Source organism: Plasmodium yoelii (assembly GCF_900002385.2).
Source record: "Plasmodium yoelii strain 17X genome assembly, chromosome: 4".
NCBI lineage: Eukaryota > Apicomplexa > Aconoidasida > Haemosporida > Plasmodiidae > Plasmodium > Plasmodium yoelii.
Window position 1 is genome coordinate 484,053 of NC_036176.2, and position 24,262 is coordinate 508,314.

Sequence of the window (24,262 nt, forward strand, 5' to 3'; positions counted from 1 at the left end):
AGAAAGTTTTGCTAAATTATCCATCATGTATATATATAGTAAGCATATATTTTTATCATGTTTATTTTAATGATTAAAAATGCGAATTTCGCTAATAAGGGAAATTGGTATTATTGTCATTTAAGAATTTCGATGTTCAATATTTTTCTTAAATTATACCTTCCCTCAGCAAATGCAAAAATAATTATGGAAATGACAAAAAAATGTCATAAAAATAATACATTATGGAAATAACATAAAAAAATGTTATAAAAATAATACATTATGAAAGTAAAATATAAAAATATGTTTATAAAAATATGTTTATAAAAATATGTTTATAAAAATATGTTTATAAAAATATGTTTATAAAAATATATTTATAAAAATAATAATACGTTATGAAAGTAAAATATAAAAAACAACTATGAAGAGGTAAAAAGTATTGTACATATAAAATAAAGCATATTAAAAAAAAAAATCTAGCCAAAATATAATTTATTTTCAAAATTATATTAACATAAAATAAAAAAAGCCAAAATATAATTTATTTTCATAAAATTGCATTAACATAAAATAAAATAAAGCCAACCAGTTATTTTGTGAAAATATAGGAATGCATACAAAATAAAAGAGCAATATTATTAATACATCATGAGTATTTATTTTTACAAACTATAAATAACGAAAAAACAAGTAACGCATATTTCAATTAGTTCCTACTATGGCCTTGAATAACTACACCACTTCATATATATCATATTTTATGTGCACATTAAAAAATGCGATTGTAATAGTATCCTATATTTTTCCTATATAGAAAAAAAAAATAAAAAAATAAAAATAAAAATAAAAAAAAAATAAAAATAAATAATAAAATAAAAAAATAAAAAAAAAAATATACAAATATTAAAAATAAATAAAAGGTTAATATAGCTATTTCGTCATATATTAAGTATCAATTTGTTATTTAAAAATATCCTAATATATTTTTTTTTTTACGGAACAATTATTTTTGCAACAAAATTGTAAAATAAGAAATATATATATATTAAATTTAATAATAATAATAATATATTTCCTTTATATATTCCCTTTATATATTTCCTTTATATATTTCCTTAAATATAAAATATTTTTATATTAAATTCTGAAAAAAATACGTATTCGCATATAAAATAATGTGTGGAATTTTAGCTATTTTTCATTCAGCTATTGAAACCAATCGATTAAGAAGGAAAGCCTTAAGCTTATCAAAAATGTAATATATATATTTTTTAAATAATTATAAAAGAAAATGCTATATATATATATATATATGAGTTTACATTTTGTGTCGATATAACCACTGGATCTTTATTCTACTCTTAATATAGTAACGACAAAATGATGCCTTATTCGATCATGTGTGCAAATGAGTTGTCATTGTTTAAAGGGGAGAAAAATTTATATTTCTCAAATTATGATTTTTTTTTTTATCTTATTTCGCCAAAATTTTAGTTCCTATAAACACAAAAAGTATATAAATGCTATCTATATAATTTTTATTCTTTCGAACATTTATTTGTATGTATATTCTATCATATTAAAAATGTTCATTCTTATATTTTATTATTCTTAACAAAATATATACTTTAATATGTTTGCCTTTTGTGTATATGATATAAGATTCAATTGTTTATGCATTGATTTTCAATAATCTGAATTTATCTACATATATGTCGTTGCACTTATCTGGTTATAGTCTTGGGCTTAGTCAATTCATTGCTAAATGCATGTTAGCTCTTTAGAAAGGTTAAAATAATATAAAAAAATTTGTCAAAATTATGTAATAACAATCCACATATTATTCCCTTCAAATCAGCACACTGGTATATTCGGATAAAATTGCATTTTTTCTATAACAAGTATAATGTACAGAAAATAAGTTCGGTTCACATATTTAGATAATATAAAATGCCAGTGGTTATACCTTTGACAATCCATAAATATATATTTTTTTTTTCTATACATTCCCATTGAACCCATATATATATATTTCCTCATTGATTTTATTCTCAGATTACGACACCGAGGGCCAGATTGGAATGGTATAGTTGTCGAGGAAAATGAAGATGGAACAACAAATGTATTAACTCATGAAAGATTAGCAATTGTAGATGTATTATCAGGGCAACAACCATTATATGATGACAAAAAAGAAATATGTTTAACTATTAATGGAGAAATATATAATCATTTAGAATTAAGAAAATTAGTAAAACAAGATGTTTTAGATGCATTAAAAAGTAAATCAGATTGTGCTGTAATTCCAAACTTATATAAAATATATAAAGAAAAATTACCTTCTATGTTAGATGGTATATTTGCGGGAGTTATTAGTGATAAAAAATATAATACATTTTTTGCATTTAGAGATCCTATAGGAATATGCCCACTTTATATAGGTTATGCATCAGATGGTTCAATATGGTTTGCATCTGAATTTAAAGCGTTAAGGATACATTGTGTAAGATATGTAACATTTCCACCTGGTCATTATTATATTTGTAATAATGGAAAAGGTGAATTTGTTAGATATTATAATCCAAACTGGTGGAAATTGGATAGTCCTATACCAAATAGTAAAATAGACTTAGAAAAAATACGTATTACTTTAGAAAATGCAGTAATTAAAAGATTAATGGGTGATGTACCATTTGGAATTTTATTATCTGGTGGTTTAGATTCATCTATAATTGCATCTATAATTGCAAGACATTTAAAATCAATACAAAATGACACTAATAATAATATTAATGGAACATGTGTCGGAAAAAATAATAAAAATTTAAATACTTTAAAAAGTTTTTCTATTGGATTAAAAGGTTCTCCTGATTTAAAAGCAGCTAAAGAAGTTGCTGATTTTTTAAACACAGATCATACTGAATTTAATTTTACTGTTGATCAGGGTATTGATTCATTACATGATGTTATATATCACATTGAAACATATGACATAACAACTATTCGTGCATCTACACCTATGTATATTCTTTCAAGGTTAATAAAAAGTAGTTGTATTAAAATGGTTTTAAGTGGTGAAGGATCTGATGAGATATTTGGTGGATATTTATATTTCCATAAAGCACCAAATGCAGAAGAATTTCATAGAGAATTACAAAGGAAAATACATGATTTACATATTTATGATGTCTTACGAGCAAATAAATCTACTATGGCTTTTGGTATAGAAGCACGAGTACCATTTTTAGATCTCGAATTTTTAGACGTAGTTATGAATATAGATCCACAAGAAAAAATGTGTTCAAATAATAAAATTGAAAAAGATATTTTAAGAAGAGCTTTTGCTGGTTATTTACCTGATCACATCCTTTACAGACAAAAGGAACAATTTTCCGATGGTGTTGGTTATAATTGGATTGATGGGTTAAAAGAATATGCAGAAAAAAAAGTATCAGATTCTCAATTTTCTAGAGCCCCTTTCCTTTTTCCATATAATACACCCAAAACTAAAGAAGCCTATTTATATCGATGTATATTTTACCAATGTTTTCCTGAGCAATGTGCTCAAGAATTTGTACCCGAGGGTCCATCTATAGCTTGCTCTACAAGCAAGGCAATTGAATGGGATGAACAGTTCAAAATAAATCCTGACCAGTCAGGTAGATATGTTTTAGACGTACACAAGCATTCAAAAAATGTTGAGGATATAAAAGCCGCCTAACACGATTGGCCTTTACACCATAATTATTCGCGCCACAAAATTTAGGAAAAAAAAAAACAAGGAATTAACTGAAATCAACATATCCGATTATATGTGATACGGGAAGTTAATTTATAGGCAACGCATATAATTTAATAAAATTTAATAAAATTTAACAGTCTTTATTTTTTTATATGCGGCCATTTTTATCTATTTGTTTTATTAGTGGATTTCCTGTGAACGTCTAGCTAGTGCCAATATATATATTAACAGTGCATATAAATAGTTATTCCTTATGCGGAAACAATGCCGGTTTTTTTGAAAGCGTAGAAAATTAATGATATACGTAGCTACAACAATTTTATTATTGTTTTAAAAAATGTTTAATATTTTGCAATTTAAATTATTTTTTTTTTTTTTTTATCTCTCTACAAAATAGCTTACATATATTTTATTATTTTCTGCAAATATGCATGGGCATACTACATTCTTTGAAAATCCCATTTTTTTTTTTTATTATTATTTTTTATGTTGCCCACATTGTATTTGTGACATATAAAAAGAATAAATATGTACAATTATATTATATATATAAGTTTACCATTTATTCAAATATGTTCCATCATTTATTTTATACAATTACGCTAACAAATAAAACGAATAAATCCGTTTCCTTCCTTAACAGTACATAAAAATAAAACACATGAATTATATATATATGTATAGGGCGGCTTATGCCAAATGAGGGTTATACACATGTATTACTTTTTTGTACTGATTTATAAATATTGTAATATAGGACTTTATAAAAATAAAAATTTAATAGAACGTTATTTATTTTATACAAGGGGTTACATTTTTTGTGTTACCTTAAATTAGTAAAATTAAAAATATAAATATTAAAAATGGTATGCCATACTATATTCATTTTACATGTTCATTTTATATGTTGATTTTATATATTCATTTTATATATTTATTTTACTATTATTATTTATTTTATTATTTATTATTATTTTACGGCTTATTTTTTAATACCTTAACCATATTAAAAATATATCCATATATGCAATAAAAATAATTTATTTTACATATTTATTTTCCTTGACTGCACTTTGAATACTGCAAAATTTATGTAGCATATTATAATTTAAATATTAATTAGCCCCTTTCGCATATTATTATTTTTTGCTTATAAATAACAAAGTGATACAAGTTTTATTTTTTTTTTTTATCTCGTATAGTTGAAATATGTCAAGGCTTATTATTTTTAAGTAGGCTTAATGATGCATATAAAATGGAAAAGGGGAATTTCAATTTTTTTAAAAAGATAAATAAGTAATATACATACTTGTATACATGTTATTATTAACAGCACCAAAATAACAATATATATAAATAAAAAAACGTAGATATCCCAAAATTATATATTAACACATATATTTTTATATACAATACTTAAAAAAAAAAAATATATTACGAACAAAACTTCTCTTTTTTTTTTTATTTTAAAAATAAATAAAAATATTGTGTTTTATTTTTTATAATAAAATAATATAATTATTTATGTATAGAGAAAAAATAATTTTTTTTCAACCTTAGAATTTGTTTTCACTATTCAAAACATATTTTAAAACACAATTTTTTTTAATAAATTAAACAAATTGTAAATTTATTTAAATTACAAATTTATTATCTAAAAAGGCTAATTACTAAAATGTAAGAAAAAAATTTACATCTCTTAACATACTTTTATGCATTCATTATATTCTTTATATAAATAAAATACTTTTTTGAAAAAAAATATATTTTTCCTCTTTAATATTCATTTTTTTTATTTCGAATGTATGTATATATATATATATGTAAATACGAATATTTTAAAAATATACATAGTACGTAGTAAATGGTTTGTTATATCCTGTACTGCGAATTATTCATATTAGCTCTTTGATATATATTATGTTGCTTACATTATAATAATATTTGTTTGGCTTTTACAATATCTATATTTTTTAAGTAGCTATATATCGTGGCATATATATATATATATATATATATGTATACATACCCCGTTGTATGGGCATATTCATTTATTTATTTATTTGGCTCATATATGCTTTCCTCATTTTTTATAGTAGATAAAAATGGCTATGAAATACGTTGCAGCTTATCTTATGTGCGTTTTGGGAGGAAATGAAAACCCAGGAAAAAATGAAATTAAGAATGTATTAAGTGCAGTAAATGCAGAAGTTGAAGAAGAAGTCTTAGGAAATTTATTAGATTCTCTAAAAGGAAAAAGCTATCATGAATTAATCAGTGAAGGGTTAAAGAAATTACAAAATGTTGGAGGAGGTGGTGCTGCCGCTGCTGCTGCCCCAGTAGCAGGTGATGCTGGAGATTCTAAGAAAGAAGAAAAGAAAGAAGAAAAGGAAGAAGAAGAGGAAGAAGAAGAAGATTTAGGATTTTCTTTATTCGGTTAAACACCATAAATATATATTTTATATAAAATTGTTGAGTATTTAGAAAGAGAGATTATTATAGGGATTAATTTTATCCCTCTTTTTTATCTGTAAAATATATATACATACAGTTAATGCTACATACATATATGTGCATATATGTGTGTGTTGCTCTATGATTTTTCTTTTTTTTCAAATTTTAATAAAAAATTTTTAATACGGAAAATTTTATGCACGGAATATATGTTAATATTTTGCACATATGTATATATATATTATATGTATATTGCAAAAACTTTAATAATTAAATGGAATTGGTGAATATATCTTTAATATGCTTTAAAACAAAAAAAAAAAATAAAAAGGCATTTCTATATTTCTTTATCACATTTTCATACTTCAAACAACTGAAAGTATTGTTCTATTATTATGTGATTATATTTAAAACATATATTAATATTCCAAACATAGGAACATAGTGTATATACAGTTGTTCAATATATTGAAATGTAAACAAAAAAAAATAATAAATTAAAAAAATAATAAATTTAAAAAAAAAATTAATTACATAATAGTGAGTCAAATATATATATAATAACAAATAATATTAACAAGTCAGGTAAATATTAAAATATGTTCATATAAATTTACAAAAAAAAAAAAAAAAATGTGTGAGAATAGTATTATTTATATATTTTAAGAGAATTTGCCAAATTAATTATATCATTGCATTCTTTTATATAAGAATCATTATCAATTATACATAAAATTGATTGCCGACATTTTCCTATACATTTACCTAATATATTTTTACTTAAAGCGAAAACTAAGGGAATATTTTTTTCTTTACATTTGCAAACAATTTTATTTATCATATCATCAAATACGTTATTTAGCGTTGGTTCAATATTTGGTGCCACTAAAACTAACTTTGGTTCATTTATACATATATGTTTATAGCATTCTTTCATTCCTAAATAATATCTTCGTTTTTTTTTTAATAATAATAATTTATCATGTGATTTTGAAATTTTTTTCAAAAAATCCTTAACCATATTATTTAATTCTTCTGTTATTTTATGGTCAACATAATCATTAATGTATGTATTTTTTTCTATTTTACTAACTTGAATAAATTTTAAAATTTTTTCATTTTTTAATATATTTTCTTTTATTATTTTTTTATTCAAATCATTATTTTCCCCTTGGAAGTTTGTATTCTCGCTTTCTTTTGAGCTGTCTAAAATATTATCATTTATATTTTTCAGAAAAATATGCTCTCTATTTTTCGCTTTAATATTATTTTCTTCGTTATTTAAGGGAATATTCGATTTGGGGATGGAATCCTTTACAACATGTTCCTGATTTTCATAACTATTTTGTATAATATGTGTTGTATCATAGTTTTTTATATTATCTAAATTTAACGTGTTTAATATGATGTTACCATTCTTATAATAAATCTTTTTAGTTGTATTTTTTGGCATCTTTTTTTGTCTTACACAATTTAAGTATTGCTTACTATAAAGTTGCGCATTTTGTTCAAAATTTTTCCCCCTTTTATTTATGATATTATTTTTTTGTAAATCTTTATGATTATATCTATATATTATACTATGATAATATTTTGTTATTTTTTTCCTTTTCTTAATTCCTATGTAATATATATTTTCATATTTTAAATATTGAAATATATATGTAGAGCATTTTATGTTCCATTTATTTTTATTTTGAATTATATCCAGACATTGTTCTTTTTCAATATGGTGGTTTTCCATTAATTCGTTATATATACAATTTTTAATTTCCTTTTCTAAAATAATATATTTTTGAATTTTTTTTTTTTTTTTTCTCTTCAACTTTTTTGGTAAAAAATATGAATTCCCCATTTCCTTTTCCTTAGCTAAAATTTCACTCAGATTATTAATTATTTTTTTTCTTCTTTCAAATTCTTTTTTTTTTTTTTTTTTTTTATTCATTATCATATGGGCTATTCTCTTTTTTTCTAAATCTTTTTGCATTTTTTTCTGACTAGTAAATGTAATTTTTACGAGTCTATTTCCAACATTAATGTAGGGATCATTTGTCAGTTTCACATTTTTATAATTATTATTTTTTGTCACAATTTTACCCTTTATGAGAGATAGTTTCTCATCCTTTATTTTATTTCCAAATAAATTTTCCTCCATTTTCATATCTTTTCCACTAATTTTATATCTTTCTACATAACATTTTTTATAATATTTTTCTGTATACTCATTAATATATTGCTAAATATTATGTGTATTTATTTTAAAGTCATATTATTTTTCAATATACAATTTTTTAGTGTGTTCATTGTATTGGCCATATATATCAACTGTTATGAGAAAATAAAATATATTATATAATAAAAAACATTTTATATTTATTTTCACTTTTAAAAAAAAAAAAATTACTAAAAAATTTTATTTTCTATATCATCAATTAGACAATATATTTTATTATCATTTAAAAGAGTAACATCATAATGACACTATTTTAATCTGAATTTTTTTTTTTTTTTTTTTTAATAATTACGTGAAATAAAAAAAAAAATCTTAAAATATGAATAGAATTACATAATAAACCCTAGTGAGAAATATAATTTTGTTTCCTTAATTTGCAATGTAATTTCTTCATACCAACTTCCTATTTTATTTATTATCTCCATGTGTCATACAACAAGCACTATACATATGCGATGTTCTCCTCATAAATAATGCATATATGTATGTATATGTATATATTTTTTTGTGTATATGATCATATGCCTCACATTCTTATAAGCCTATTAATTTTCCATATATTAACCATTTAAGAGGGAAATTTGTAAAATGCTAAAAAAACAATACACTTGATTCTATTCTTCCCCTATAATATTGTTATATATATATTATATTTTATTATATTATATTTTATTATATTTTATTTTATTTTTTTATTGACATAATATAAATGCTAATAATTATTCAGTGGTCGCCAACTCTGAAATATTTTTTTTATGTACTGTACATAATTAAATATTAAGTTCTTAGCCATTTTGTTAGGTTATTTTTTTTTTAATTTTTTTTTACTATTATTATCAGATTATTTATATAATATATTTTTGTTATTATAAATATATATATAATTAAAATTGTTATTTATGGTAATTAATTTAATTACATTAAGAAATTATTAATATTCATTCTTCTATTTGAAAAATTATATTTTCTTTAATATAATGCAAAGCGCCAATTATTCGTCTATGCCTCAAATTCAATCCGCTAGGAGTATATGTAATTGCTAAAAAATAAAACGATAAAAAAAAAAAAATATCCATATATATTTATATGAACGAAAAAAAACACTATTTTAACAAACTAGCTTTTCATAATATATAACCAAAGTAAAAACATATTTTTTTCTTTTTATGTTTTATTCTTTATCAGACAAAAATCCCAAAACAAAATTTTTTCTTATAAAAAGCTCTTCAGACAAAAATATTTCGATTTCTCTAAATTTTAATATATGGGCAACAACACCAAAAAACGAAAATAAATTTCTCACTGCCTTTACAGTATATTATAAAAAAAACATAAAAAAAAACATAAAAAAAACACAAATTATAAAAAAAATATAAAAAAAATCTAAAAAATTATGTATACATTCTATGATAAGGTGTAACTCCTTTATGTATTTCTACACATACTAACACTTGTATATTGAAAGTTACACATTATTTATTATGGAATGAATAAATAATATTTATTCTTATTGACATTGTCATATATTTTACATATTTTACATATTTTCCATTTATTTTTATTCAGGAAAATGATTATGTAATTTTAGTATTTTCTGTCAATGAGAGTTCTAAATTTTGTGGTTATGCTATTATGAGATCAAAGTAATCTAATTTTTTTTTACCATTTAATTTTCTATCTTGTTCATAAATTTGTATTGTTTATTAAATGTCCAGTATTATTTTTCTATAAACATCCATATAACAATGTACTCCCTCATATATTTAATATGTATATATATATATATATATATATATACGTGCACATTTCTACGTTTTGGTCATATTATTCACATATATTTTTTTAAATAGACCTGGCGAATCGAAAAATAGTAATGTATATTTTTATTATGATGATAAAATATTTCGGGGCAAGAATTTTGATATTCAGTGGATTCGAATGTAAACAAATTTTAACCAAGATGATAAACCTACATGTGTGCATAATAATATTTGTATATATCCTACATATTATTGATACCTCCTTTTTCAACTTTATAGAGTAGATGTTTTTTTTCATGAAGTAACACACTTAAAGAATAGCCTTAATGACAATAAGTTAATTAAAGTAGGCAGAGATGGTCAGGTAATATTAATTTATGTCTTATTATTATTATTATTATTATATATTCCTACAAATTATATGACCATGCAATGTAATTATTGTAAAGCTATTTACGTATATATGAAATTATGTGTGCATTTAATTTATTTTCAGGAAATTGAACAAATGGCTGGAATAAAACTATGCGATATTTTTGAAGCCAAATATGAACGAATGCCCACATTTCTGTAATTTAATAAAAAAAATTATATTCATATATATCTATCTATATTGAATTTTACACTTTAATTATTTATTTTATTTTTTTTTTTTCATATAGAAATTATAATAAAATTCCTCAAGCGCCCAAAATAATTGATACAAGTTCCAACATAATAATAGACAATCCACATGTTGATGATCAAAAAGATAAAATAAAATTATATCCAATAAACAATAATTTAAATATGAATTATAATACTTTTCGTAAATTATATGAAGAATCAAAATATAATTTAACTAATATTTATAATCCAGCATTACATATATTTCCTATTGATTTAACAAATATGAGTTATGACGATTATATAGATTTGTATGAAAAATCTTTACCCGTTTGGAAACAAAAAATGCAAGAACTCCAATTAAATTATAATTATATTAAACAGTAAACACAAAATAAATTAAAAAAATATATCAATAATATCCTCACATATTACTAAGAAATCTATATATGCACACACACATGTATCCTTATATTGTCTATTTATGCAAAATATACAATATTAACTTTATCAAAATTTTTTCTTAATTTTATCAAATTTTTTCATAATCTTATCAATTTTTTTCATAATTTTATCAAATTTTTTCATAATTTTATCAAATTTTTTCATAATTTTATCAAATTTTTTCATAATCTTATCAATTTTTTTCATAATCTTATCAATTTTTTTCATAATCTTATCAAATTTTTTCATAATTTTATCAAATTTTTTCTTAATTTTATCATTTTTTTTTAAGTGTAATTATATTATGCAAACATTTTTTAGTATCCCCTATTTTGTATCTTTTAACAATATTATTAATGTTTATAATTATTTATGACTAATTTTTACACACATTTGTATACATATGCATATTTTCCAATAAAAAAAATTACACTACACTATCATTGTAGTCGTATTTGTTTCAATAAAAAAATATGAAATTTTAATAAAGGTCTAAAAAAAATGAGTTTAATTTTAAAAAAAGTTTAAAAGAATAACTTCAAAAAATATAATTATGAACACAAAATATTTTTTTTTTTTTTTTTTTTTTTTTTTTTTTTATAAAATAGTAGCTAGCCATTTGTAGCTTTTTTGATCAATGGTCATAATTTTGGAGTTAATTTGATCAAGCAAACTTTTTTGTATATTTTGCATAAAAATATCACAGAATAGACATTTTTCATGATTTATAAATAATATACTTTTAGAAGGAATGTAAATATCAAATATAAATGGACTGTCTTTTAATGCCACATTTGTTAAAAATTTAATATTTTTTTTTTTTAAATATTCAATAATGTTATATTTAATAGTATTATTCCTCGAAACACCTATATAATTATTATTATTTTCTATTTGATCATTTTTTTTTTTAATACTGCTTATTAGGTAATTATAAAATTGAGAAACATTTTTATATTTTGATAAAATTAAATCAAATATATACAAATTCTTAATTTTAAAAATATAAATAATCTCAAGTAATAAAAAATACCAAAACGGATCTATATTATTATTTAATAAAATTATTTTATTTACTTCATTCAAAATTTTATAAATATCATTCAAATTGTCTTTTTTTGAAAATACCATAAGAAAAAAAAAATAGCTGATAAAAAATTCTAAATTATTATATGCGCTAAATGAATTCTTAATATTGTTAACAATTATTTCTATCTTTTGTTTTTCACTATTATTACCAATGGGTATATTCTTTTCATTTTCTTTGCCATTTCTTCTTTCAACCATAGTACATAAATTAACAATCTCATGAGGTTCAAAATATTTTTTTCTTGTTAAAAAATTCAGGTAACAATGATAATCTTCCTTATTATCAAAACGGTGTGTATTTATATATTTTTCATATATCATATTAATATAATAAAATTCAAATATGTTTGTAACGTTATATTTATTATAACTGTAATTGGAAATGTTTGGATATGAATTATAGTCAGAAATATCACCATTATCATCACCATTATCATCACCATTATCATCACCATTATCATCACCATTATCATCACCATTATTTTTGTTGTCGCTTTTTCTGTTCCTGTTCATATGTAAACAACTTCGAGTGGTAAAAAAATCACTACAACTGACAATAGTTGCACCATTTTCTTTGTTTGAGCTAGCCATTTGAAGAGGGTTATTTTCACACACATATTTTATGAAAATATTTTTCTTATTATCTTTAAAATAATTATTAAAGGAAAATAAAAAGCAACTTTTAAATATGTCTACTATATCTTCACTATTAAATGAATACAAAATTAAGTTCACTATATTTTTAATGTTGAGGATTTGTTTTTTTTCCTTCAAACCATCTGTATTATTGTGATATTTTTCTTCTATTGGATTAGGAATATCTATATTCTGATTTGCGTCGTAGCTAGCCATAATATTATTATTATTATTATTATTATCATTATTATTATTATTATTATCATCATTATTATTATTATCATGAAGGTGGTGACTTATTTGGTCCAATATTATTGTTTTAATTTGAGTAATACAAGTATTTATTATATAATTTTTGTTTTTATTAAAATAATTTTCTGAAAAGATATATTCTCGTCTTTCTCTTTGATTTATTTGATTATAAAATAAGTTTTTAAAAATCCGATAAAAAGAAAGGTAATGATATATAGACATCGGGATAAATTTATTTTGAAATATTAAAAAAAAAAAATTTATAAAATAATATTTTTTTATTTCAAAATATACAAAATTATCAAGAATAATCATAAGTAACAATTCAGTAAAATTTTTTATCATATTATATTCAGTCATATATTTTTCTTGATATTTTTTTAACACTATTGGATCAATTTCTTTTTTTACAATAAATAAATTTATATAGTGTGCATTATGTTCTTCTGAATAATTATAGTTTTTATTTATTTCATTTTCGTTATTTAATAGTGAATTTTGTTCAAAAGTTGTATCTATTTTATTTTTTTTTTCTATATATTTATTATTGAGATATTTTGTATTTCCTATTTTATTCGTTTCTATTCCTTTTTCACATTCTTCGTTATTTACATTTTCGACCTTATTTATGCTCGAAAATTTTGACGTCTCATTTATTAATTTATCATTATATTCGTTATTTGATATTGTATTATTATAGAACATGTTAATATTTTTTTTATCACCCAAATTATAATAATACAGATTATCGTTAAAAAAATTATTTATACATTCAAAAATGTGTAAGTCGTTATTACCTTTTTGTATTGCATCAAAAATGTTATTTAAGAATACGTGAAATAATTTTGTTAATTGTTTAACAATCATGATAATAATATTTATGTCATAATATTTATCAGAATGTTTATCAGAATATTTATCAGAATGTTTATCAGAATGTTTCATTTTATTCATTTCATGTTTTTCTATAATTGTTCTATAACTTAAATATTCATAAATTTTTAAATATTTTTTTTTAAACAAATTTAATTGGAAATCATCCAAATGAAACATGTTAAATAAATTATTTATATCTCTTGAAAAATTATTTTTGAATTTTTCTTGGTTTATTTGATTGTCTAAATTAGTTGTATTGCCACTTTTTAACATTTGAGAATGTAAAAAATTGAAAGCATCCTCTTTAATTATTTGATAAATTAATTGTCTATTTTTCAAATGTGCCACATTCACATTCCCATTTCCATTCCCATTGCCATTCACATTGCTATTACCATTCCCATTTCCATTCCCATTTCCGTTGCCATCCCCATTCCCATTCACAGTTTCATCGTTTTTAAAATACAAAATAGAGGTTGATATAACATTATAATCATGACTATTTAACTGAATATCTCGGTTTTCTAATTTTATAATATTCGATTTAAAAAAATTATATTGTCTTAAAGTATACAAAATCACAATTATATCATTTAAAGATCCAGTGTTAATTATTTTAATTATGATCGTTTTTATAAATTGTTCAAATCCGTTTATTAAATATTTATTTTGATATAAATAAAAAAACAATTTTGATAATATTTTTTTCAAAATTTTAGTATTAAATATGGTAAAATTTAATTTATATATGTTTAATATATATTTTTGTAGAAAATAATTATGACAAAATAAATCAGTATAATATGTTATTTTATCAGCAAACTGTAAATTATTTATATATTTTTTTTCATATAAATATTTTTTAAAAAATATATTTGATATAGTAACAAATAATGGATTGTCATAAAGTTTTAATAATTTAACTTGTTTTAAATATGCTAAATAATTTTCTTCATTTATATATGTTATTTTATTTTTTAATTCTTCCATTAATAAATATATATATTTATCCTTAAATAAATTACTTATAAAATTATTAAAAATTATATCTACATTTATTTTTTCTTTATTTAATAAAACATTTTTAAATATTTCTTTTACACACAAATTATGAATATTACTATATATCCTTAATTCGGTTTTAGATATTTTTATTATTTTTTTTTTTTTTTCAATTTTTTTATTATCTATATATTTATTAATTACATTACCATTATTATAAATATCATCTATATCTTTGTCCTCACATTCTCCTAAATTTTTGAAAACTGCCAAATCATCACAATTGTGTATTACATCTCCCTCAACAAACTTTTCATTTCCGTTCACTTTTTCATTTTCGATGCAATTTCCGTTCCAATTTTCTAAAGAAGTAACCTGTTTGTCAGCATCAATCGAGGTGGCATGATCCTCATGGTTTATTATCTCTATATCTTCAAAACTGGTAAATACAAAATATTCTTTTTCGTTTTTATTTATTCGAAATATATTATTGATAAACATATTCATTTCATTTTCAATTTTGTTTGGCATATTATTTAGAAAAATATTATCACCATTATTATCGCCATTATTATTATCACCGTATTTATAACGCGTGTTATTCCTCGAATTGACGTTTTGTATTCGATTTGAAAAATCTGAACGTTCATATTTTTTTTTACCAATTACAAGTATATTGTTTTGCTTCTCTACATCATCTTTATGTCTAATAACATTATGCAAATATAAATGTTTCAAATAAATATTAACATATCGAGTTAAAAGCATTAATTGTTCAGTTCCAAATAAATGTCTATATATTTCTATACATTTGTTAATTTTATTTAATGAATTATTCATGTTTAAATAAAATAAATGAAAATAAAATAAATACTTAATATTATTAATAGGATATTTTTTACTATAATATATATATTTATCAAATAACAAAAACATGGGCTTATAATTTTCTGAATTTTTTTGAAAATTATATAATACATATAACATTTTTATAACATCATTTATATCTTCATTTATAATTTTATCACATTCTTTAAAATTATTTTCATTACATTTTATTAGTTTGTTATTTATTTTTTCAAGTAGTATCTTCACTTCACTGTCAAACCCTATTCATAATGTAAAGAAAAAAAAAAAAAACAAATTTTCAATTAAAAAGTTAAGTTCGAAAAAAATATATAACTAATAGATATGTGATTAAAAATGATAAACATATAGAATAACTTACCGATATAGTATAGGAATATTATTTGCCTACATATCAAAGATTCGTAGGATATACTATTTTTCTTAATAATCGATTTCATTCTTAAGTAACACTTTTCTATTTTAAGTTTATTTAAAAAATTTTCCCATACTTCTCTTTCATTCATTCTAGACGGAATTGAATAGTATATATTTCTTAACAATGATAAATAATCTTTTTTTCTTATCAATTCATTTTCGCTGTTTTCATAATTGTTAATATATGTTTTTATTTTTTTTATTTTGTCTGGTAATTTGGAACCAAGGGTGTGTATTCCTCTAGTTAGCTATAAAAAAAAAATTACATTTATTTATGTTAAATTTAAATACACAATTTATTCAAGATATAAACTTTTATATTCATAAATGGTTATCTAAAAACTTTATAATTTTTTTTTTTTTTTTTTTTTTTCAAATTTCTAACCTGAAGCCTTATTAATTTTTTCATCATCACTTATTTAGAAAAATATAGGATTGGCTTTCCTGAATAAAATCACATCATTACACAACCCCATCTCTTCTATTTAATTTATTACAAAAAAATATACTTCATAGATAGGTGGCTTGTTTTATATTTAAAATAAAGTATATAGTTGTTAATATAACTACTATGCAATTGTTATTTTATTCTTTTACATAATCTTTGAAATATACAAACTATAAACTAAAAATATTCTATGCTCAATCATAGAATTTATATATATCACAAGTATGTGTTAACTTGTATGAATTAATTAACACATATTTAAGGGCTTATAATTTCACTAAATCTATATAATATATGTATAATATAGTATAATATAATATGATCACACCGTCACATTCACACAAACATACAAAATATAAACTGGAAACAAAACTAAAGTGAAAAGAAGAGACTTTTAAAAATAAATTTTAATTTATTCTCAGCTCTTGTACATAGGATTATATTTCCTTGCAATACATATAATATTACGTTTCTTTTTTTATTTTTACCTAATATTTAATAAAAAATGTACAAAATATTTCATTTTTGCTTACATGCACACGTGCATTTGTTTTTATTATTACCAATATAATATTTTTTTATTTTTACATATTTTTTATTTTACATATTTTTTATTTTACATATTTTTTATTTTACATATTTTTTATTTCATTCTGTTTTTTTTTCCATTTTTCAAAGTTCATGGAAATATTATCAACAGCTTTTTTTTTATGGTGCTATGGAGTAAATTAAAAAATTGAGAATAATAAAAAAAAGGGCCAGGGGAAAATGATGTAACTATAAAATGATAAAAAATTAATTTTTTTATATATACTAAAAACAATAAACTTAATAAAAAGAAAAATGCATTGTCATTTTTTACTTATTACATTTTTATACTTATTATATCTGAGAGAACTAACAGAAGGATATGTTACATATAACATTGTGAAATCAAACTCTACATTATATGCAGTGAAAAAAAAAAAAAAAAAATCGTCCAAGTACATTGATATTACCGTAAGCAGTGATAATGAAATAGGAACAAAAGGTTTATTATTGAAAAAAATATTAAAGTGTGTGTACATTTTTTTTTAAATCATTCATAGGATTGTATATGCATACACTTATCGTAAATATATGCATAAACTTATCGTAAATATATGCATGCACTTATCGTAAATATATGCATACACATATACGTATTGTCTTGCTCTATTTTTAAACCATTAATAGGCGAAATAAAAAAAGTAAAATTATCCCATGCTTTTAATTATATTATACCCCAAAAACTAGGCTATAGAAGTACCATTAATGAATTAGTGGACAAAGAAAAAAATGAAAACACGCTTAGATATATAGATGAAATAACCAAGAGTTTTATATGGGACTATAAAAAGAAATTAAATGACTTAATTGTTCCTTTTGAGTTTGAGAAAAACCAAAATATTCTTGTTACCCAGGATAATTTATTAGATTATGTAATAACATTACCGTAATCATAAAATGAATAATTGAATATATATATATCTGTGTGCATACTAAATACGTGCTATTTTTCACATCCCTTTGCAGCTTCTTCGCAGAGGAATTATTAGAGAAAATGATGATATGTACCAAAAAATAAAAAGCAAAAAAATAAAGTTTTCAAATTTTGGCGTCTATCCCTTAAAATATACATTTTTGGATAATATTAGCATAAATATTACTGTACAAATAATTGAAAGCAAATAAACTTATATATTTATTCAATTTTGTTATTCCTATATACAAAATAAATTGAAGAATAAATAATTTCTCATTTATTAGCATACATTTGTAAATATATTACACTTAAAATAATAAATCTGAAGAAAATACCTTGCTATTTTTTTTTGTCAAAACATGTGTGTATATGCATGTGCTACATTTGGAAATTTATAAAACACTATTTAAAAATATCTAATATTATCATAAAATTGTTTTATATATACGAATGAATAGCCATCAAATAAATATATTATGAACATGTTTTTGAATTATGTTTAATGTAAAACATTTTTCTAATTCATATTACTTTTATAAATATCAATAAATTAATAATTTGCATATATGAATATTTCTCTCTTTTTTATAACAATTTTTTTGTCGAATTTTTTTTAAGAGTTTTTCTCATTTTTCTTAAAAAAAAAATTATTTACACAATAGCCAGCTTTTATTTGGTTATATTTAAGCACCATATTTACCTATAACCGTTATTTTAAAAAAATATGCATGCTATATCTTTTTTTTTTTTGTAGACTTCTTTTACTAAAAAAATCGTTTAAATTAAACAATTGTGGTTGTGATTAAAAAGAGATGAAAATACATTCTTTATATATAATATATTTATAGATATTTTGTAAAACTATCTGTAGTATTTATTTATTTACTAGTGTTTATATCGAATAAAATGTCTTGAAATATCATTAGACATTTTGATGATGTTTCTTAATTTATTAACAAGTAATATATTTTTGGTAATTTTTGTTAATTTTTGTTAGTTTTGTTAATTTTTTTTTTTTTTTTTTTAATTTTTAATAAAAAGTTAGCTATAATTATTCTAGCTATTTTTTTTTTTTTTATTTCAAGCTAAGTATTTTTAAGCTTTAAAGATATAAATGGTTTGTCTATATTAAAATATCATTACACAAGAAAATATTTTTAAATAAGAATTATTTTTAATTTATTTTCTTTGTACTAATAACTAGTTAAATTATTTTATATATACTTTTTTTATAAATATTATTAAGACATTTAAATGATTGACCGATTGAAAGTTTGTATGTAAAGGCGTTGTTTTCTCTTTCTCTTTTTTATTTTATTTGTATTATATTTTTTTTCATTTACACTTTGAAAGTAATTAAGTTTTTCCATTTTTATTTTTTTTAATGTTAAATTTGTTCGTGTTTTTTCTTATTTTTCTTATTATTTTTATTATTTTTATTGTTTTTATTGTTTTTATTATTTTTTCAAATTTCCTTAAAAAAGCAAAAAGGTATAATCAGTAATTTTCGGTATTTATACAAGGGAAGTAACCTAATTTGCTGAATATATATTTTTTCAACTATGTGATTTACCAATGATTTATTTTTTAAATAACAATTTTTTACAGTAAAATATGATACCTATTTATTTATAATATGGAGGTACATATTATACGTTTTTTGTGTGCATACATATAGACATAACTATGTATATGTATATATATATACAAGTTTAGGGAGCTAATTTGTTTAGGTTGTATATTTTTTAAAGAAAACGCATAAATAGACAAAAACAATTAATTTTTTCAATTTGTCAAATACATTCAAATAGATTATTTCGAGCACGATTTAATCTTTTATACATTTGTTTATTTTGCTAATAGTCTGTTTTTGTGGTTATCTACGTTCCCTTATGTAGATATAAAATAAATTCATGTTTAGTTGTCAATATATATATTCATTTAATTTTTTAAATATACTCATTTATTTTTAAAAATTTTTCCATTTACTTCCTTAAATTTGTCTACTTACCTTTTTAAATATATACTTTTATTTTGGAAAAAGTTCAATACGTAAAAATGAATCAGTTGTGTGTAGAACGAAGCCCAAACATATCTACTGCTACTGCTTATATAAAGGGCAAACCAAAGAAATCTATAGAAAGAATCAAAAAGAAAAAGGATTCCAACAAATCGATCAAAAGTCAACATAAATTTGAAGGAAGTAAAATATCAAATAAGAATAACGAACTAAAGGATGTAAAATCAAAAGACCCCAAAAATTACGAAAGCTATCTTAATAAAAATACAAAACATAAAGACATCCTTTTAAAATCGAAAAGAAGCGACAATTTTAAGTTTTCTAGAAGAGGATTTATTTTAAGTTTTACTGGAAATTTAGAAGATTTTTATAATTTATCAGAAGAACCACTAGGAAAAGGAACATATGGCTGTGTATATAAAGCAACGGATAAACTGTTAAAAATCCAAAGAGCTGTTAAAGTTGTATCAAAAAAAAAATTAAAAAATATACCAAGATTTAGACAAGAAATTGATATAATGAAAAATTTAGATCATCCTAATGTCATAAAATTACTAGAAACATTTGAAGATGAAGAACAAATTTATTTAATAATGGATTTATGTACAGGAGGAGAATTATTTGATAAAATAATAAAAAAAGGTTCTTTTGTAGAAATGTATGCCTCTTTTATAATGAAACAAATATTTTCTGTACTAAACTATTTACATATTAGAAACATATGTCATAGAGATATAAAGCCTGAAAATTTTTTATTTTATGACAAATCCACAGAATCGTTAATTAAAATCATCGACTTTGGTTTAGCTGCTTATTTTAATGACATCGATTACGAGATGAAAACAAAAGCTGGAACTCCTTACTATGTTGCTCCTCAAGTTTTAACGGGATGTTATGATTACAAATGTGATTTATGGTCAGCAGGTGTATTGTTTTATATTATTCTTTGTGGTTACCCCCCTTTTTATGGAGAAAGTGACCACGAGATATTGAGCATGGTGAGTATAAAAATATATACAGAGAAAAGAGAGGCGATTAAAAAAAAAAATGCACATTTTGTTATGTTTCCCAATTTTGTTTCGTTTGTTATGTTTCCCAATTTTGCTTCGTTTGTTGTGTGTTTTGCTTTTATCTATGAGTAAATTCGTAATGTGGGTACATATATACATATGAATTTTTCCTTTTAGGTGAAAAAGGGGAAATACAATTTTAAAGGAAAAGAGTGGAATAATATCTCAGACGAGGCTAAGGATTTAATTAAGCGATGTCTCACTATTGACTCAGGAAAAAGAATAAATGCAAGTGAAGCTTTAAAACATCCATGGTTTAAAAAAAAGAAGGGATCGTTTAATTTAGATGTCAAAATGGATATACATGTGTTGGAAAATTTTAAGAATTATGCTCTATTATTAAAACTTCAAAAATTAGCTATGACAATAATAGCACAACAGAGTAATGATTATGATTTGCAACAACTAAAGGCAGTATTTTTATATTTAGATGAAGATGGAAAAGGAAATATAACAAAAAATCAATTAAAAAAAGGTTTGGAAAATAGTGGATTGAAACTTCCTCAAAATTTTGATGTATTACTTGATCAAATAGATAGTGATGGCAGTGGTCGAATAGATTATACTGAATTTTTAGCGGCAGCATTAGACAGAAAGCATTTATCAAAGGTAGGATCTTTTTGTGTTTTAACAAACTTAATTTTGGATATATATATATTTGAACGATTATTATTTTATTTGATTTATTTTATTTTTTTTATTTTTTTTATAGAAACTGATATATTGCGCCTTTAGGGTATTTGATGTAGACAATGATGGGGAAATTACTACAGCAGAATTAGCACATGTAACCTTTTTTGTTATTTTATTTTTACATCATGTCAATGACTTTCCACGTTTAGAAAATTGTACGAAATATATCGATCTGAATGCATGACATATATACGATTTATTTTTTAATTCCTTTTAGATACTTTATAATGGTAACAAGAAAGGAAGCATAACTCAAAAAGATGTTAATCAAGTTAAAAAAATGATTCAAGAAGTTGACAAGAACAATGATGGAAAGGTAATAACAATGAGGCCATGCAATTAAGAGGGCGTTTTTTTTATTTGCTCATTTTGCCCGTTCATTTTGTCCGTTCATTTTGTCCATTTTGTTTGTTCATTTTTTATTTGTTCCCCTTTTTAATTCAGATCGACTTTTATGAGTTTTGTGAAATGATGAAACTAAAGTATTAAATAGAGCTATTGATTAAAGACTTATAATATACAGGAGCATATTATTATTTATTGTATTTTTGTAAACAGATAGTGTTGTAGAATCTTATTTAAATGAGGCTTATTTATTTTTTCGTTTTTATAATTTAATATGTTTTTATTTAGTTTTAAAATTTATTACATTTATAGATTTTTTTTAAGTTATTACATTTATCATGGGTAAATGGAATAGCTTCGATTTTGGTAAAAGAAATTTAATGATAACTTGGAGAAATATAATTTAATAAAATAGTGAGGCACTAATATATGAAATTAAAACAAAAAAACAAATAAGGTTAAGATAAAATCTATTTATTGTATTATTATTATACACCTTAATATATATATATGTATGTATAGAAAATGTTGAAATAGTTTTTTCTTTTTGGTTGGTTAGTGTATATATTATATAATATGCAATTTGGTTTGATAGGACAAGAGTGTTAATTTGTGCATATATCTATGACAATGTATATATGACAATGTATATATGACAATACATCTATGATTTGGTTTTGATGTATTGGGAATTTGTTTATAAGAAAAATATAATAAATAAAAGACGTACCCCCAAGTTTTAAGAGGTGTAATAATATTTATATAATATTAAAAATATGCCATCATTTTATTTAATTAATATATTTTTGAACTATATAACATTTTTGCATTAATTTTTAAAAACAATAAATTTTCCAAAGAATTATGACTAAATAATTAAATCATATCATATAATAATACAGCTTGAAAAAAAAAAAAATATATTTTTGTATATTTTTGTATATTATATATTCCTTATTTAATGTATATAGATTTGTATTTGTGATCTTTAGATAACAATAAGATTATATCTTACATGATATATTAATATAATAAAATATTATACATGTACTTAATACGAATTATTTTTTATTTGAATTGCATGAAAATTTATACCATCACTTGTATGTATATTTTGTTAATTAAAAAAATATATATAATAATAATAATAATTATAATAAAACAATAAAACAGTAATAGTTAATAAAAACATTCAATAGTTATTTTTAATTAATTTTATATATTTTTTTATTCCTTTTTTCCATTATATTATATATTTATTTTTTTATTTATTTTTTTATTTTTTTATTTTTTTTATTATATGCAACTAAGAAAAACCATGGAGGGACCAATGGATAATGCATTATGTAGCATATAACGAACAACAGCAAAAAAAAAAAAATTAATAATTTTTTTTTTTTTAATTTTACTATACAAATTCGTTTTTTTTTTTAATTTGAAAATATATAGAAAAAAACCCTGTATTTTTTATTTTTTTATATATCTTAATTTAAATATTGTGATTATTATTAAGAAAATAAAAAATGAGTATATTAAACAATTTAAAAAAAAAAATATAAAATAAAAAAATTAAGTCAGGGGATAAAGGGGTATATGCAATGTTATATATATTTGAAGTATATATATATATGTATATATATATATATATATATTTATATTTATTTATTTATATGTATGCATGAATTAAATATATAATGGATATAAAGACGTTATATATTTATAGTAAAATTAAAAAAATACGAAGTAAATAGTGTAAATAATTTCCCTTTCCCTGATTAACAGCCATATAGGGTGTGTTTTTATAAATTTCAAATAAAGA

The 24,262-nt window shown here is 21.2% G+C and overlaps 7 protein-coding genes across 7 annotated transcripts; 5 read left to right on the top strand and 2 right to left on the bottom strand.

Moving 5' to 3' along the window:
- Positions 1-1,160: 1,160 nt before the first annotated feature.
- On the top strand, positions 1,161-3,706 carry PY17X_0410100 (asparagine synthetase [glutamine-hydrolyzing], putative; the record flags this gene model as incomplete). The annotated part of the gene is made up of 2 exons (XM_022955073.1): positions 1,161-1,240; positions 2,041-3,706. The coding sequence occupies 2 exons, from the start codon at positions 1,161-1,163 to the stop codon at positions 3,704-3,706; spliced, it is 1,746 nt and encodes a 581-aa protein (XP_022811552.1).
- A 2,126-nt stretch (positions 3,707-5,832) lies between these two features.
- On the top strand, positions 5,833-6,168 carry PY17X_0410200 (60S acidic ribosomal protein P2, putative; the record flags this gene model as incomplete). Its single annotated transcript, XM_725761.1, has 1 exon — positions 5,833-6,168. One exon carries the CDS (start codon positions 5,833-5,835, stop codon positions 6,166-6,168), a length of 336 nt encoding a protein of 111 aa, XP_730854.1.
- A 662-nt stretch (positions 6,169-6,830) lies between these two features.
- On the bottom strand, positions 6,831-8,342 carry PY17X_0410300 (ribosomal protein L7Ae; the record flags this gene model as incomplete). The annotated part of the gene is made up of 1 exon (XM_725760.3): positions 6,831-8,342. The coding sequence occupies one exon, from the start codon at positions 8,340-8,342 to the stop codon at positions 6,831-6,833; it is 1,512 nt and encodes a 503-aa protein (XP_730853.3).
- Positions 8,343-9,391: 1,049 nt separating this feature from the next.
- PY17X_0410400 (YTH domain-containing protein, putative) lies at positions 9,392-11,167 on the top strand (the record flags this gene model as incomplete). The annotated part of the gene is made up of 7 exons (XM_022955075.1): positions 9,392-9,446; positions 9,600-9,727; positions 9,981-10,057; positions 10,265-10,354; positions 10,454-10,538; positions 10,671-10,744; positions 10,837-11,167. The coding sequence occupies 7 exons, from the start codon at positions 9,392-9,394 to the stop codon at positions 11,165-11,167; spliced, it is 840 nt and encodes a 279-aa protein (XP_022811553.1).
- Positions 11,168-11,821: 654 nt separating this feature from the next.
- Positions 11,822-16,775, bottom strand: PY17X_0410500 (conserved Plasmodium protein, unknown function; the record flags this gene model as incomplete). The annotated part of the gene is made up of 3 exons (XM_022955076.1): positions 11,822-16,188; positions 16,308-16,611; positions 16,749-16,775. The coding sequence occupies 3 exons, from the start codon at positions 16,773-16,775 to the stop codon at positions 11,822-11,824; spliced, it is 4,698 nt and encodes a 1,565-aa protein (XP_022811554.1).
- An 879-nt stretch (positions 16,776-17,654) lies between these two features.
- On the top strand, positions 17,655-18,524 carry PY17X_0410600 (50S ribosomal protein L9, apicoplast, putative; the record flags this gene model as incomplete). Its single annotated transcript, XM_022955077.1, has 3 exons — positions 17,655-17,841; positions 18,027-18,271; positions 18,366-18,524. 3 exons carry the CDS (start codon positions 17,655-17,657, stop codon positions 18,522-18,524), a joined length of 591 nt encoding a protein of 196 aa, XP_022811555.1.
- A 1,849-nt stretch (positions 18,525-20,373) lies between these two features.
- Positions 20,374-22,587, top strand: PY17X_0410700 (calcium-dependent protein kinase 3; the record flags this gene model as incomplete). The annotated part of the gene is made up of 5 exons (XM_022955078.1): positions 20,374-21,333; positions 21,523-22,014; positions 22,118-22,192; positions 22,316-22,414; positions 22,543-22,587. 5 exons carry the CDS (start codon positions 20,374-20,376, stop codon positions 22,585-22,587), a joined length of 1,671 nt encoding a protein of 556 aa, XP_022811556.1.
- Between the last annotated feature and the right edge of the window lie 1,675 nt (positions 22,588-24,262).